This window comes from Electrophorus electricus, chromosome 14 (assembly GCF_041902795.1).
Source record: "Electrophorus electricus isolate QZ-2024a chromosome 14, ASM4190279v1, whole genome shotgun sequence".
Classification (NCBI taxonomy): Eukaryota; Metazoa; Chordata; class Actinopteri; order Gymnotiformes; family Gymnotidae; genus Electrophorus; species Electrophorus electricus.
The window spans coordinates 21,661,886-21,679,163 of NC_137510.1; the positions used below are offsets into that span (position 1 = coordinate 21,661,886).

Sequence of the window (17,278 nt, forward strand, 5' to 3'; positions counted from 1 at the left end):
TATTAAAGGGGCGTGTCCTTTAACCGTAAAGGGGCGTGTCAATGGCAGGTCCTTGCACTGAAACGTCACTGAGCGGGGGCTAGTCTAAAGGTTTGACTGACAACAGAGGATGAGCGCTTTCTCCAGGCTGCCGTGAAACCTGTGGGGGGTAGGGTGGGGGAGAGGTTGAGGTTCACTTAGTGGGACAGGAGCACACGGGAATATTGGGTAAGTCGGTTTTGTTGTATATTTACCTCGCGTTCTTCTGATGTTACTGCTATCACAGTATTGTGGGTCAGCACGTGGCTGTCTGTTCAATCACACTAGCGATTAGCTAGCTAGCTACTTTTGATAATAGTGCTAATCAGCCAACTTGGAGTCCTTTAGCCAGCTAGCTTGCCTAGCTAATAATAACCAGCTGATATTTGTTAGCTAGGTTAGCTCGCTAAATGGGGTTGTTGGCTAATTATCAGTTGCAAACAGCATCTTTGACCGTGACAATTAGAAACGTGTGACGAATTCGCAGTGGTGCGAGTTTCATCTAGTAATTTAGGTTGCAGTACTTCAAAATAACTTTTTTTTTTTTTTACACTCCCTTTTAGAGCTGTAACCTAAAGCTAACTGGCTAGCTAGCTCAGGCGTGCGGTTCACGGTTCCATAGCTTTCATTTGCTAAACACGCTAACGCTAGCAAAGTTGAATGGGAAACGAAATATGGCGCACGTGTGTACCCGTGTTTTAACGTTAGAAAACTCCCGCGAGCCTCTGTCATTTAATCACCGTCTTGTGGTGTTAACATCCAGGATCTTAAATATATTCCAGAAATTAGGTAATGTAATTAGGGGACTAGTTTATATATGGATATAACTAGCTAGCTAGCGTTCTACAGGTTGTCGACTTGATGGTTAAACTCGTTAGCGCTAAACTAGCTAATTAGCGTTAGGTAACTTGACGCGCCAAGGGTTCATGTTTAGTAGTGGCCTGACCTATATCTCAAAACACCAAACATAAAATATGGTGCCTAGTTAGTCGACTTAGTCATTATTTGTGTCAACACTTAGGCGTAGTGTAGATTAGGTTAGCTGTCCTATTTAGCTCGTTGCCTCTCCCCAATCTTATGAGTTTGGGCTTGCACACCGCGCCCCCTCTCGCCGTGCGTAGATCAGTTGTCTTACCCCATTTCCTCGGTCCCAGTTTGTGCGAGTTTTGTTACCTCAATTTCTGTTAAGGTCTTGTTCATTAACTCTCTAATTTAGATAAGCGGCACGCAACTTTTCTGTAGGTGAAGGTGGGTAAAAGTAATGGCGTATCAGCTGATTTCAGTGTGACGGCTGAGCCGCAGCTATCTTTGCTAACCAGAGAAGCGTGAAGTTTCATGCCCCTGATGGTGCGTTCGTATCGAGTCCGCTCTCCATTGATCATAAATCACGCTGCTTTTCGTTGATATGTGAGATAATCCAGTGAATTAAGTGCCGGATAGAAGCAATTTCGACTTCACTTAAGTGCCAAGTGGTCGATTTATGAAGGCTATATGAGACCTATTTACAGATTGCTGGTGTTTTGCAATCTGTATATCTGTAGTCTGTACACTTTTTTATAAAACGTTTTTCTCCTTTGGTATTTGATATGATTAGTAGGTGGTGTATAATATGACAAAACATAGAGGAAATGCACGTTTGACTGACAAAGGACAGAACCTTGACTATAAGGTCATCCTGCGCATTCTCTCTGCGCATATTAACCTGCTCTGCCAGATTTTGCTACTCACAGTTTCTATTGCAGCTAGGTTAATGAAATTAATAGAGAATAAGGCATCATAAATCAGACCTTCTCATTAATCAATTGTTCTTAATGCACCATTGGCTAAACCGTCTATTTTTCCTGTTTAGAACAGTACTACACAATAGTACTGGAAGCAGAATAGTAGTGTAATTCTACTAGAATAACAACAGTACTGCACAGTAAAGATTGGCAGTATATTAAGATTATTTATATTGTTTAGATGTTGTTGTAATGCAGGTATTTATCACAATAACATATCAATGAATATTGGCAGTACCTCTGAAACGTTGTCCAGCTGAATGTTTTGTACAAAATTAATTGAATTTAGACTAATTACCCTTTGCTTACATTAATTTAACATAAAAATAGGTGAGCTGAGTTTTCCAAAGCTTTGCTTAAAAAATTGAACTACAGATTGCCTGGTGCAACGTGAGGGAAACCCTAGAAAAAATAAAATCATGACATTGTGTGCTGTGAAAATGTCTCTGATTATTGTGATGTTACATTTTACGTAAAACCTTCCCCTACAAAATAAATATAGCAAGGTTATGAGTTAAATTTTGTAATTGTGTTCATGTATTGGTTTTGCTTGCTTTAGTATTTTGTACCACTGTCCTCCATGTTTCAGGTTCAGCTGAGACCAAGGACTCTGGATGTGGATAATATAACAAGGCCTTGCGACTTGAATTGGAGTAATTGTATAGGTGAGTTAGACCCGTTATATTCTGAGGATTGTTATTTCCCGGGAAATATTCTGTTCCAAAAAATGGAGCGGAGAGTAAAATTGGCAGTTTTTCATTCGAGATTGAACTATATTTTGTACATTACATTTTCCAAGTTCCAAGTACTGTAGTCATGCTCAATTTTTATGATTTACATTTCTGTAAAGTATTCTGTAACAAATCATTGGAATTGTGAATGAACAAGGAATAATATTTCTCAGTAAAAACATATTAATAGTGAGTGACTATTCTCCCAGTACCTTTTACTACAAAACTTGTTCAGTCATCCAAAATAAATTTTCTTCCAGTTTTTCATGACACTTGTATAGCAGATTGTATGTTGTGATTCCACAGGCTTAATGTGCAGTTGTATTTCCTTTCCATCAAGCCCCATTACTAACTGATATGTTCACATAATCAAAAGGGTGCAGAGAGGGCTCTAGATATGGTTCTTAATTGCATCAGCTAAAGCTCTGATTTGTTTGCTAAAACAAATGCAGTATTCTAAACAGTAGACATAGGCAGTTGAGTTATCAGTTCAGAATTGTGGGAAAGATGAGATGTGATGGCTTAAATTTAAAAAATAAATAAATAAAATTAACCACTTCATCTTTGTTGTGCTAACATCATCAGTGAGCCCCCACACGATGAAGCTTACTGCTGTCTAGGCATGCTATACTAGTGAGACTGTTTATTTCTTAAAGGTCTCTTGAATATCCTTTGATTGTGGGGAGTGTACGTAAACATAGAGGACGTAACAAAATTAGTAGGTGGTGAGAAGGGGTTTCAGGTATTTAATGTAAGGGTTTGTGTGTCTAGTGGACTAAAGTATAGTTTTAAGGGTAGTTTTGTGGGCTGGAAAGATGTACACAATCTATCATTTAGGCATGCATGCACATATGGAAAGGAATTCTAAGCACATTGTGTATAAGCTGTATGTCCTGTAATGAGAAAATGAGCCTTTTTCTTCATCCTTCTTTTCCCTCATAATAATGGCATTTTAGCCTCCAAATTGCATTTATGCATCAGCCTAACTTTTTTTCTCTCCTTAATCCAAGCTAAGGTCTTTAATGTAGTTCAGTGTTCTTTGCTCAGTTGGTCCACCCCATTCCATGATGATGAAATCCACATTGTTGAACTTCTGATACACTTTGTGACATAGAAGTTTTGTGTGTCTCCAGTCCTCTAGGTACACAGGTCTCACTCTGATTGACGACTCGCACAAGTTTTATGTAGGCTGTGAGCTTGACCTGTGTTATAGGAATAATGACTGTTGCCAATGCCAAGTCTGGTGCAGGTAAGACCCTAAAGAAGAGAGTCCTTTAGTGCGTGTGTATGTGTGTGTGTGTGTGTGTGTTTCAGAACGGAGGGCATGTTGGCTAATGCTTTTGTGTTTTTGCATGCAGTTAATGAGCCTCTGAGTAGATGTTCTCAGTGTAACTTTTTGTATAGTCTGAGCTTGGAAGACTTTGAATCAGCCAAAATGTACAACATATATAAACAACCGAGAGGGAGTGAACAGAAGATTGCTCTCATTTGAGACATTTTGCTGAATATCTAGTATAATGACGGTTGATTTGAAGCATAATTTTGCTTCCAAACATAAGTGATTTGGAATGCATGTGCTACTAACGGGGAATGATTGTGGCTTAGCAGCAAATGCCTCGTCTTTCACGTTTCTAACATGCATCCATTAAGGCAGGCCTCAGGTTTATTAGACTTTCTAAACTATTTGATCTTTGTGACAATTAGTTGAAAAAATAACTTCTGAAATGCATCAACACTGACTAGAGCAGTTAATTTTTTTTTGATGATTCTTATTGCCCTGATGGGTATAAAAGTAGCAGAATTAAGGTAATTGGCACATTCAGGACCAATGTGTGCTAAATGTATGTGTGGGGGGGGGGAACAAAATGCATTTTAATTTAGTTTAATTCAGTCTTTTCCTATGATCACTCCCCACAGCCCTATACCGTTCCTATGAAAAGCAAGTCCTTGCATGAATCCTCTCATTTATTGCATGGCCCATTGGCAAATTGTATATAGCAATGATCATTCTTATAAGAAGGTTGTATAATTAGGCTGGCAGCTGAGTTTGATTCTCAATGAAGCCACATCAGTCCACGGCATAGAGCCCACAATAGAGCAGCTGGCTGTGATCTCACTGACCTTCTGGAGAAAGAGGGATAAAGCTGTCTGACCAACCCCTTGCAATGATGGACAGTCATGGGTATCAGCTAACTACTGAATACATACAGAACTGCTTAGCTTGTGCTGTCCTTGAGCACATTCAGCCTTACTGAGATGTTGCGAAAGTGGCAGCTCGGCAGAGGTGTGACTGGCTGCGTGTGTCATGCAGGAAGCACATGTTTGTCTTTACCCTCACAGGCTGGTACCAGTTGTGTGCTAGTGGACATGCAGATAACAGGTGGGAACTGGTCACGACTAACACTGGAAAGAAAATTGTGGGGGGGGGGGACTTGTGATTACTGACCATTTAATGGATTCAACTCTTACTTCAAACTGCTGATGAAAAGGAATAGTCATTCCACCGACATGCTGTTTTCAGGACTGGAATAGCATTTTGTTACTGTAAGGTTTGACATCATGATGCGTATGAAGTCTCTGTGTAGGTGTACTCACCATGGAAATGATTACTATTGGCAGCAAGGTAATAAAGTCAAATCGTGATGAAGCAGCCAATTTAAATCCACTCGAGTTGTTTAGCATGGCGTATGTGCTTTTGACTGCATTGGAGTTTATTCATCGTTTTGCCTTTCTGTTGCCAGGCCTGGCTTTCTTTCCAGTTCATCGCAAAGGTGTTCAGTGGGGTTGTGCTCAGGGTTCTGTCATCAAACCATGTCTTTATGGACCTCACTTTGTGCATGACTGCTCAGTCATGCTGGAACAGGAATGCGTGTTCCCCAAACTATTGTCGCTAAGTTAGGATTATATAATTTTCTGAAATGTCTCCAATGCTGTAGCGTTAACATTACCCTTCACTGAAACTAAGTGGCCCAGCCCAAACCCTGAAAAACGGCCCCAGACCACTGTACTGCAAATTCTAGTAAGTAGTGTTCCCATGACAGCTGCCAAACCCAGACTACCAAATCGTGACGCGTGATCACTCCACAGAACACGTTTCCACTCCCCCAGAGGCCAGTGGTGGCATGCTGTTTTAACGTCACTGTTTGTTTATGGAGATAACATGGCAAAAGATGTTGCTAAACACTTGAATTCAAATAGTTAGGAGGAGTGTCCACATAATTTTGGATATATTGTGTATCTCTTGCTGTATCTAAATAATTTGGCTGCTGCAAATGTGCTAGGGTAGGTTGTTCTTTACTAAAAGATCAGCTGTAGTCATATACCCACACACATTGCTATCTATTAAGAAGCAAAACACTTAATTCTCTTTTTTTCCCATCTGACTTTATATAAATTTTTATTATTATTATTATTTACACAGCAATGCTACAAGTAATTGTGGATAAATGTCTTGTAAATTTGCTCTGTAATAGGAGCTGAATGGATATTGGTGTGCGTTAGGTTATCTCTAGGTTTTACTGCATGGAACGTCTGAACACATTTGCTTAGATGGCTAAAACAGCAGCCTTAGCTTGTCTAAGCAAGTTTTAAAAAGGAATTTTGGTGTTCCTAATTACGTTACTTCAACCAAGTTAATTTGCCTGAATTGGTGGCAAAGGTCTACTAGTAAACAGCAAAAATTTGATGCTGAGTCCTAATTCCCTGCTTAATTCACTTGTCTTAATGTATCATAAGAATGTTTTATATAGATACAAAGCATTATTGTAAGTCTCATTATTGCATTAATGTAAGATCATCCACCGAGTGCTGTTCCCCTTTGGTTGCAGCACAGTTGCTCTCTGCTGTCACGCAGACTCGCTGCAACTAATGGGGATCCTAATGTATCAGGATTAGGACTGACTATTTTAAAGGTGTGATTTTATCTTTTGAGTGGACCCCGGGAGAAAATCAGTTTAAGCAGATTAAATATAAACTGTGTATGTGATGCACAAAGGATTGCTTATTGTCATATTTGATCCAACAGCTGAGTGTTTGGCATAGGGAACATTTTTACTCTTGTTAAAAACTAGTGGTTTCTTTCTTGCAGCTATGCAGCAAGTGTTGGATAACCTCAAGGAGCTGCCCCCCTCCACCGGAGCCAAAGACATTGACCTCATCTTCCTTCGTGGCATTATGGAGAGTCCCATTGTCCGTTCACTTGCTAAGGTGCCGAAATCGCTGTCTGTTTATCTGCTATCCAAGTAGTAACTGTGCGTGTCATTTAATATTTTAAAAAAATCCTATGCAGTAAATACAGGGAGGTGATCTTGACTTTGGCACTGTTGTCTTAGCAGGCAAAGATGGTTCATGTTGAAGAGTTGATGCAGCAGTGATATATCAAAAGTGTCTTTTATGAATTACTTAATTTGTGCAAGTTAAGAATACATGTGAGTGTATGTTCTTTAAGGCAGTACACTCCAGAATGATCCAATTATTCAGCTTTAATATTAATCAGATTCGTGTGTTCTGTTCTAAAAGCCTGTATGTCATTAATAAGATTGGACTTTAATAATGCCTTTTTAATAGCCTTAACTATAGCTGTCAAATTGCTTGTTGATCAAGGTACCTCTTCAGCTCACTAGAGTTTGTATGTGTTTAACACACACACACGCACAGAGAACTTTTCAGACAGAGGTCGTTCATCAGCTGATGAAGGACCTCTGTCCGAAATGTTCTGTTTCTCTGTGTACTCTGTGTACTTTACTACAATTCTGAATATCTCTACATCTCTTTATATAGTGCACTGCAGTTACTGCAGAATCTTCTTCAGATTCACTGTCTGTCTGTCTCTGTCTATCCAAGTTAAGAATGTAAGTTAATAGGACTTAAATTAGAAATTGGATGGGTTTTATAGAGAATTTCTCACAAATGTTGTAACTCATCACTCTTCACGTCTCATTTGAGCCCTTTGTATGGCCGTAACACCATGTATTGTTATTGATTAAGAAGCCGTGAGACCTAGCCGCTGGCTCCACTGAATCGGTTCCCATCTCCCCCCTCCTGCAGGCTCACGAGCGACTAGAGGATGTGAAACTGGAGGCAGTGCGAGACAAAAACGTGGAGCTGGTGAGCGAGATCCTGTCGGATATCAGCGGGCTGGTCGACTGCGATGATGGCGCCGCAGAACTCTCCCACATCCTAAAGGAGCCCCACTTCCAGGTATAGCAGCGTCTGCTGCAGCTCCTCGGCCTGGTGGTGTCCCCAGGTTTCACTCGTTCGTTCTTCAACATTTTCAGAAATAAGAAATCTTTAAACTTTGTGTGTGTTGGTTAGAGTGTCACAAAAGTAAAAAAAATAATTAAAAAGTAGTGTGTGGATAGGCTTCTGGACTAGAATTGGCCTTTCTCAATTGGCCTTTCCTTAATTTAATCGCATTTGTGCATAAAAAGGTCATTACGTTTGTATCTGTTTATTCAAGTAAGAGCACCTGTGGTTTGCTGCAATGGTGTGCACTGGCAGCAATTGCTCCGTCTGACTGTGTCAGATTATTATGATTTTATATATATATAATTTTGTGTGATGTGAATTTGTTGTTGGTTGATCGAATTCTTCTTGCTACCTTCAGTCGTTAATAGAGGCTCATGATAAGGTGGCAGCTAAATCTTACGAAACCCCTCCAACGGCAGCAAACACCACTTCCCCTAGCAGCGCTTCCCTCATGCCGGCCGACACTGTGCGCATGGTCAGCATCCAGAAGAAGGCTGGTGAGCCCCTGGTGAGCATGCTCATGTCCTCCTCACAGCCCCTACCCACCTTGGTCCCATGCTGGTTTTTCCCTGATCAAACGATAACAATTGGCAGAACCTTTTACTGGGATGCGGTGCCGATTCCAGACTGATTTAAACGCATTTGTACCTTTTTATTAAATGAGCATTTAAAACTTATGAAGCATATCTGTAGAATTACTCCATTTTAGGGCATCGAAAGAGTCTTGACATATGTTCAAGGTTATTATGTTGTTAATACTTGCGTGTCCTTGGCATGTTTTGAGCGTCCTGAAGTCTGTGAGCCACAGACTCTGACAGATGCTGCGCGCCTTCCTGGTGATGAGCTGCTGGGTGTGTACTGTAGCCATCTCCTGCTTGTTTGGGAGGCTGTTGCTCTCTGAGACTTGTGGTTTGCATCTAATGATGTACCCACTGAGATTTTGCAACATTTTTAGTTTTGTTTTTGCATGTCTGGCTTTGCAACAACTGTACCTGCACTCTGGAGAGGGTTCAGCATTAGACTGACCAGTGATTTTTATTTTTATTTTTTTCTTTTCAAAATGAAAATGAATTTTTTGTAGTACTCTGTTCCTAATTAGTCTGTTAGATTGTTTACTGTTGCTTACGTTGCTACGGAAGGCGTACTGGACAGTTGATTTTGGCACGGCTTTTATTTTGGTTATTTGCTTGATTGTTCTTTTGCATGATGTCTGCTTTTGCTTTTATCAATTCTTCTGTGTTGCTCTTGTTAAGAGCGACTCAAAGCCCTCCTTCCTCATAAGAAACCGCCTGAAAGCCAACTGTCCAAGTACCTTAAAATACATCCCACAAGCGATGTTGGTTGATCTTTTAATATAGGTGTAGACCAGAGAGATTCTGTAGAAAACGTTGGATTTATGAGGTGTGGACATGGAGGGCTGTCAGGACAGAATGACTAACGGACATGTGCACGCCTCCATGCATGTTTCCGTGTATCTAAGATGCAAACTGTGCGGGCTGTCGTTAGGGTGTGACATTCCGGGTGGAGAACGGTGACCTGGTCATTGCCCGCATTCTCCATGGCAGCATGATAGACAGGCAGGGTATGCTGCATGCGGGCGACATCATCCGGGAGATGAATGGACTTGAGGTGGGCAGTGACCCCACAGCCCTGCAGCAGATGCTGAAAGACACCAGCGGCAGCATCACCCTCCGAATTCTGCCCGGTTACAGAGACACGCCGGCACCTGCGCAGGTGGGTGGAGGAGCCGCACCGGCGTCCAGTTACGCCACACTCTCTTACTTGACCTACTGCCAAGTTTCATCTGCACACAGGCAGGTGCAGAGGGAACTGGAACTCGGGTTAGCACTGAAATTGGAGAAGAAGGGAGAGAAGCAAACAAAAAAATCGGTTCTGGAGTAACTGAGTTATGTTCAGATTACAAGGTTCAAAGGCATCACAATAGGGGAACACTGACAGATTACCAGTATTGGAGTAGTTCTCCTTTTTGGCAGTAGGGAGGAAGATGTCCTGAGGATGTAAAGCTTTATCTTGACCATTGTTCATTGCTACACATCCAGATTGTTAACTTCAGTCCAGATGTTCGCCATGTTCTCCTTACTTGGCTGTAAAGTAAATGGAGTAAAGGATCAGTGGGTTGGTCCTACCTGACACTTCAGAGGAAGAGACCTGCCCTCAGGGTGACTCAGAATTCCACCAGGCTGAAACCGAGCCTGCCTGCTCCTATTAATAAACACGCACCGCTCTATCTAGGGCAGGTGGGAGGAGAGAGCTGTAGAGAGGAACACAACTAGCCGCTCACGCACACAATCTCACTTACACATACATGCATCTACACACTGTCTCTAAGGAGGCCTGGGGCTTGATGGAAATAGCTTAACAGTGTCCTGTCATTTCCTTGCTGAAAGATGTGCTTTGGATGTATTTAGTCTAATACATAAATTGTAGCACAACCATTAGTTATCAGTGATAAATCTATGGCAGGGTCCTCTAAGAATGACTGACAAGTAATCCGTGTGATCTGTCATCTAGGAACAGAATAATGATGAATGCATGATACATACATGATACTAAGGGGACTGTAATCCAGCTTTGCACTCTGCACTATTTCAATAGTTCAAAGGACAGGCAATGTGTTGATGGTACACAGCACATCAGGGACTGCGATTAACTGCTTTGTAACTATTTCTTGTGAAAACATTCTATGCATTTAGTGTTTGCGTAACCTCTTTGCACTTCAGTATAGGGCTCCTTGATACAGAAAATACTGTAACGAAGCTGGATATTGCAATGGAGAGCAATACCTGCCAAATTGAAATCTCAAAGAAAAAAAAAAAACTTCAATTGCAACATCACACACGCACGACTGTTCAATAGCAACAAGTGGAGTATTTGCCTGATCAAAACCTCTTATGTTTTCAGATAGTTTGACCTCTTTACTGAGAAATAATACAATACTGAATTTGTCAGAACTTGTTTATTTTCTCAGGGTCATGCACAAAATAAATTGCTCTCAAAAGAGAAGAGATGCCTTATACCAGAGTTGGTTAGTAAACTAATTCCCATCTGCTGTCCCTAGGCAAGTAAACGTATGACTAATACTACAAACACAATAAATTCAATACAGAAATTCCAAAAACAAAATATAATTATTACAATCCAACCTTGAACTGTAAGACACAAATACATTGCTTTCTACTTCAAACATGTATTCTTTATTGAAGCACACTCATTACAGTGAACGCAATGAAATGCATTGCACCAGACTGCATTTAAACAGTCTTGTATGCAGAAAACATGCCAAAATGAAAAGTAAAAGATCCAGTGCATTGGTTTAGCATAGAAATTGGGGTGTGCTCTGAGTTTGTTTGTTCGTTCAGCTATTTTGCAAGACAAAAATGTTAGAAAAGGGTCACATCATTGCATCTAAACACTGAATATACCAACAGATAAGGTTCATTACATGAAAACAATATAATGGAGGTTATGCTTTTTGTTCTGACACATGATGCTTCATATAGCTAATAAAAAGTAATGTTGTGCATTGCACTTCAATTTCCCTTATTTTTTATACAAATTATTTTATAGGAACGATGTAACTTATAACTCATTAAATACTAAGGCGTTATTTTTTACATCCTGATAAAGTATTCATTTGGTGTGGTGTTTGTTTGTTTTTTTTTTTGTTTTTTTTTTCCCCCCCCTCATCTAATTTCATTAAAATGCTTAAACAACTCGTTTGAAAAATGTTGAACTGATTTTAAAAAAACAACAACAAACTTTTAACAGCAAATGATTTTGCATGTCTAGTGCTTGGATTTCCCTTAAGAAATCTTTCAGTTGGAATTTGTTTAGCCTGCTGTTTACAAAAGATTGTAAATTTAAGCTCTGAAGGTCAGTTACCCGCACCCCCAGCCCCCTGCCCTGCAAACACACGCACACGCCCCATCTGCTCCATAAACAAAGACAGCATGTTCAGATGTTGCCCAACAGTGTGTGCAGTCTGAGGAATAGAGACCCCGTCATCCTTCAGGCCCCTCTGTGATCATGCCGTTTAGCTGCTTCATGTTGTGCTACTCTTAAGATGTACATTTTATCTGCTTCATGTGCTTGTAAAATGTTGTGTTGTAGGGGAGGCTTTTTAAAGTTCTTTCTTTTCAGGTGTTTTTGAGACCTCATTTTAACTACAACCCTGATACAGACAGTCTAATCCCCTGCAAAGAGGCAGGACTGCCCTTCTCAAAAGGAGAAATCCTGCACATTGTGAACAGGGAGGACCCCAACTGGTGGCAGGTGTGTAAAACACTCAAGTTCCAAAAGCTTTTGTTGTAATTCTTTTTTTAATTTATTTATATATATATATATATATATATATATACACACACACACACACACACACACACACACACACACGGATTTGTGGTGCTGGTGGTTGATTCTGTGGTGTTTGTCCCTAAGGCTTGTAGTGTGGTTGGAGGCAACACTGGCCTTATTCCAAGTCAGTATTTGGAGGAGAAGAGGAAAGCATTTGTACGGAGAGACTGGGATGGGTCAGGTACAGTGTGAACACCTGCTCCTCATAAACTAAAATTTAGTTTAGTTTGTTCTTTGTTCTCTGTGATGAAATGCTAAGAGACAAATTTGAATCTTGAGTGAAGGATCGTCTGTTTAAATTGCACTGCTGGGCTGTGACTATGTAGAGCTCACTGCCTAATGCAGGCAGCACTAGAGCTGTTTCTTTTTAATTCCAGGAATTCTCTGTGGCTCAATAACTGGAAAAAAGAAGAAAAAGAAAATGATGTACCTGACCGCAAAGAATGCAGGTTGGCGCAACCGGAGGATTCCCCCGCCCCCCCTCTAATATTTTCTTTCTTCATTCCTCTTAGTGCCCCTGTTTCCTCTCTCTCCTGCTGTCAGAATTTGACCGCCACGAGCTGCAGATCTACGAGGAAGTGACTCGGATGCCTCCGTTCCAGAGGAAGACGCTCGTCCTGATAGGCGCTCAGGGCGTGGGCCGCAGGAGCCTGAAGAACAGGCTCATGGTGCTAAACCCTCTGCGCTTTGGCACAACTGTGCCCTGTGAGTCCACAAGCTTCGCCTAAACCTCATCGCCACACACATCTGAGAATTTGCGCATAAGCTCCGCCCACTCCTCAGCACACATCTGAGCAGTCGTGCATAGGCTCCGCCCACTCATCACACATCTGCGCATTCGCGCATAAGCTCTGCCCGTGTCTCATCGCCATCCCACACACATCTGCGAACTCGCGCGTAAAAAAGCTCCTTTGCTTTCTTTGCGCTTTTTTTTTTTTTTTTTCCCCCTCACTGGTCACATTTGCGCTCGCTAGGCAGCACCTCACTATAGTACTGTTCGCAGAGCTGCTGGTACGAGTAGAGTGCTTGGGCCCCTGACGCTACCCCTTCCCTCCCCGCCTCTCTAAGTCACGTCGCGGCGGCCCCGTGAAGAGGAGAAGGACGGCCAGTCGTACGGCTTCGTCTCCAGAGGCGAGATGGAGACGGATATCAAGGCTGGCCGCTACCTCGAGCACGGCGAATACGACGGCAACCTGTATGGCACAAAAATCGACTCCATCCACGAGGTCGTACGCATGGGCCGCACATGCATACTAGACGTGAACCCGCAGGTGAGTCCGTGGGCAGCTGTGTCGCTACACTGCTTTCCCTGCGTTTCAAATAGCAGTAACAAATGACTGTTACACGCCCACTGTCAGACTGAGGAGGTTTGGGACATTTTAACTGTACTGGCTCTGGTGTAACCATGGGGCGGAAAATGCTGAATTTTATCTTTGCATGGACAAAATGGTACAGTGTTATTTGTTAACTGCTCTGTAGAAGCATTTCTTCACATTTCCATTTTGGATGATGGATTTATTTAATTTATTAATTTGCTGTATTACCTAGTTATGCACTGTGCTATGCTGACTGGCGCTCTACTGGTGTAGATGTTTTGATGTTTTTAAGATGTTCCAGTACAAAGATGCACAGCTTCGGCAGATATCATTTTGTAAGTAAAACAACTGAGTAATCGTTCTCTAATGAATATGGGCTTGTCAGGCACTGAAGGTGCTGAGAACAGCGGAGTTCATGCCATTCGTGGTGTTCATTGCTGCTCCAGAGCTAGACACACTAAGGGCCATGCACAAAGCGGTAGTGGATGCAGGAATCACCACCAAGCTGCTCACGGTGAGCCTCCATCTCCCAGCTCCACACATCCTCCTACTAGCCTGCTGAGACACCAGAGAACGGGGTTGTTTGGGGAATGGCTATCTGTCCTAGAAAACTATATTATATTATTTAACACACACACACACACACACAAAGAGAGAGTTATTACTTTTGGTTTTTGTTTTTCCCCTCACAGACAATAAACATTTCCACTGGCATTTACGTCCCCCTCTTTCTCACTCAGGAAACGGACTTGAAGAAAACGGTGGACGAAAGTGCCCGAATCAAACGGGCGTACAGCCATTACTTTGACTTCACAATAGTGAATGATAATCTGGATAAGGCTTTTGAGAAACTGCAGGTGGCTGTGGACCAGCTGTGCTCGGAGCCTCAATGGGTACCAGTTAACTGGGTTTACTAAATGGTACAGTGGACCACGGACTTCTTCGTCGTCATCGTCTTCATCACCATAATCGCTGGTGTCATGGACCACGGCAGGACTGACTGTGGCCAGGGGGATCTGACCCTGGTGCTGAGGTCCCACACTGCTATGCAAAGCTACACCCATGAGAAACTGAAGGGAAGTGTACTTATTTATTGACCTAGTTTTGTTTGTTTTTTCTCTCTCTCTTCTTCCTACCAGCACAGTACATTTTAAGGCGCAACATGTCCTTATATACAATGTATTTCCAGGTTGCTTTAAATAGTTTTGAGTGTAAAATGAGAACTTGAAACGGAATTTATTTCTGATTGTTGTGATTCTAGAGAGATCCAGTATGGATTGCTTCACTGCTGGTCTCATCTGACTCACCTCTGTAATGCCATGTTCTTGCAAATGTCGGCTTTGGTGTTCATGGTGAAGACCCATTCTAGCTTAAGCACAAAAATGTAATGGGTTGCCCTTTGGGGGGGCGGGGGGTTGGTTGTCGTGATATTTTATACATTGAGGTTTTGTTGCAAGACGCACCACATTATTATTTTCCCGTTATGCATCAGTACTGGTAGATTTCCAACTCTGATCTATGAGTTTAGGACAGGTGTCAGAATAGCCCCATTAATTAAGCAGCAGCACATTATTCATCTCGATGCCCTCGGAAAGGCATACAATATTAAGTCGTTGGAATGGAGCTTTGTGTAACGTCACTTTGTTCATCCTTACTAGACTTTAAGACCAGGTTTATCAGTACTAAAGTTAGTAGGCTGTATATTATCCTTTTAACTTCTTTGTCTTTGCTATATTTGGATGTCTACATGTGATGTAGTGTCACCACCCCACCCTAGATCTGCCAGCCTAGCAGATGTGCTTGTACCAGTCTGGCAGTCCACATTTAATCTATACATGAACAGGCCTTTTCAGGCTTCCGATTGAAGCACACACTGAAGTCTGTGTGTCTCAGTCTCAGTATTTTTATGAGTGCTTTTATTGCACTGATGCGTAACAAATGAGGTGCTTCTGTTTTGTGAAATAATGGTGGAACAACTTGATGCCAGTTATGATCATGGGAAAATGTAACCTCAGCTACCAGGCAATCTGAGGAAGAACCCGATGATAGAAATGAAAGTGTGCACCACTGTTTCAGCAGGAGCCAAAGCAGTGGCGTAGTGGGTGAGTTATCCGTCATACATATTGGTGTCTGTCACTGTCAGACTTGCACATCCGAGACCAGAGTTGCCAGACTCAAATGCTGAACAGCCAAAACACTGCAGAGACGAGTGCGTTCCCTGCTCTGGTGCAGCTTGTTAAACTCATGGCATCAGATCAGTTGGAGAGAAGAGTGTTGGAGCAAACACTACACTGTGCAGTGGTGCAGTCCTTCAGGAAGTAGAGAATTCACCATAAGTCTTTGTGGTGTTTTTATCTCTGTTGTATACAGCTACATATATATTTTACAATAATGAAACCTGTATTTTTGACATTTAAACAATTGACCATTAAATTAAACTGACTTTTACTACCACTTCATTTAAGCTTTTTTTTTTTTTTTTAAACTGATTTGCAACTGTGTATATTATTAATGCCTGTGGAATAGCTATTAATAATAAATAGCTATATTTTAAGATATAGCCACTTTGGATAACTTGGGGAAGCGGGGGGACTGTCTGCTCCCTGAAATCATCTTTATGAAATTTGATATTCTTACAGTGCCCCTAAGACATTAATTTTCTTAATGACTTATATAGGTCAGTCATTAAGAAGAACTAAAAATAATTATAAGGATATGATGATTAGGATTTGACTGACTCCAGATGGGTATTATTAGGCTATAATCATTAGGGTCTGTTCAGTATTTTTAGCTCTCTTAGACATGCAGCCATACAATCACTCAACTAATGTATAATAAAGAACTATTCTTTACTCAAGAGATTCTATAGACTCTGTAGATTAATGATGAATTCTAATATAACAATTAGGGTATGGCTGACCCCAGATCATTATTTTTACAGTTCTGCTCCGCTATATAACTCTTAAGACTGACCACTGTTCAGTATCTGTATTCCCCCAGTCATACAGTCTCTGATACTTCACAAGAGCAGTGTTGGTATATGTCTAACCCAGAACAGTATTCATATAGAACCCTTAAGCCATATAAATACTCATTACACAATCAGTAATCCTGGAGCAACCTCAAGTTAGAAGACGAGTGATCCAGTTCAGCACTCTTAATTATGTAACCTTTCTATGAATGACCCTAGATCATTCTTACAGCATCTTACAAAATCATAATCATTAAGGTACGATTGACTCATTCAGCCATACAATCGCTCATTTTGACTCGCCCACTCTCCTTTCGATTCTTTTATTGGTTCAAAGTGATCTATAAGGAGGAGGACATGGACATGTTTCGGCTCTTTTCACTTTTGTGAGGTCCACTGGTTCAACAGCGTGGAAGCTTTTGAACATCCAGATATCAGATGGGGGTGAAAGTGGCATCATCTGATTGATTATCTTGCAGTCTATAAGAGGGTGTAGACTCCCCAGTCATCCTTTTTAATGGAAAACTGAAAATATGGAAAATTAATGGATGATGTGTCAACACCTCGTCCAGATGTCTCCCAATGCAATTTTTAGTTATACTGCATTGTCGCATTGTCACAAGGAAACACTTGTTTAAATGCAACTTGGGGAATGTGTAGTTGATTGGTGTAATGTTGCATTATAATCGGTGTTGCCCTTTTGTGGGGCACGCTTCACTGTTCAGTTCTCTGGCTTTGTGTTCTTTGTATTTATTCGTTTTGATCATTTATTCTTTCCTAAGTTTGTCTTGATGGTTTAGCATTGCTGCTGTTTGACTGCCACAGCAGATCACAGTGAAG

General features: G+C 41.4%; 1 protein-coding gene across 9 annotated transcripts; it reads left to right on the forward strand.

Moving 5' to 3' along the window:
* The first annotated feature begins 97 nt into the window (after positions 1–97).
* Positions 98–15,921, forward strand: pals2a (protein associated with LIN7 2, MAGUK p55 family member a). 9 transcript variants are annotated; one of them, XR_014116896.1, is made up of 15 exons: positions 98–207; positions 2,389–2,464; positions 3,664–3,779; positions 6,618–6,736; positions 7,577–7,729; positions 8,136–8,285; positions 9,284–9,511; positions 11,939–12,070; positions 12,236–12,332; positions 12,529–12,600; positions 12,695–12,856; positions 13,220–13,422; positions 13,760–13,802; positions 13,914–13,981; positions 14,208–14,222. XR_014116896.1 is itself a non-coding variant. In XM_027000033.3 (14 exons), exons 3-14 carry the CDS (start codon positions 3,749–3,751, stop codon positions 14,382–14,384), a joined length of 1,653 nt encoding a protein of 550 aa, XP_026855834.2. In that variant the 5' UTR covers positions 98–207; positions 2,389–2,464; positions 3,664–3,748; the 3' UTR covers positions 14,385–15,921. The 9 variants fall into 9 exon arrangements, 5 of the variants coding, with proteins under 5 accessions (XP_026855834.2, XP_081552327.1, XP_081552325.1 ...); XR_014116893.1 differs by having other exon boundaries at positions 13,220–13,802; positions 14,208–14,245; XR_014116895.1 differs by having other exon boundaries at positions 13,760–13,981; positions 14,208–14,227.
* The last annotated feature ends 1,357 nt before the right edge of the window (positions 15,922–17,278 follow it).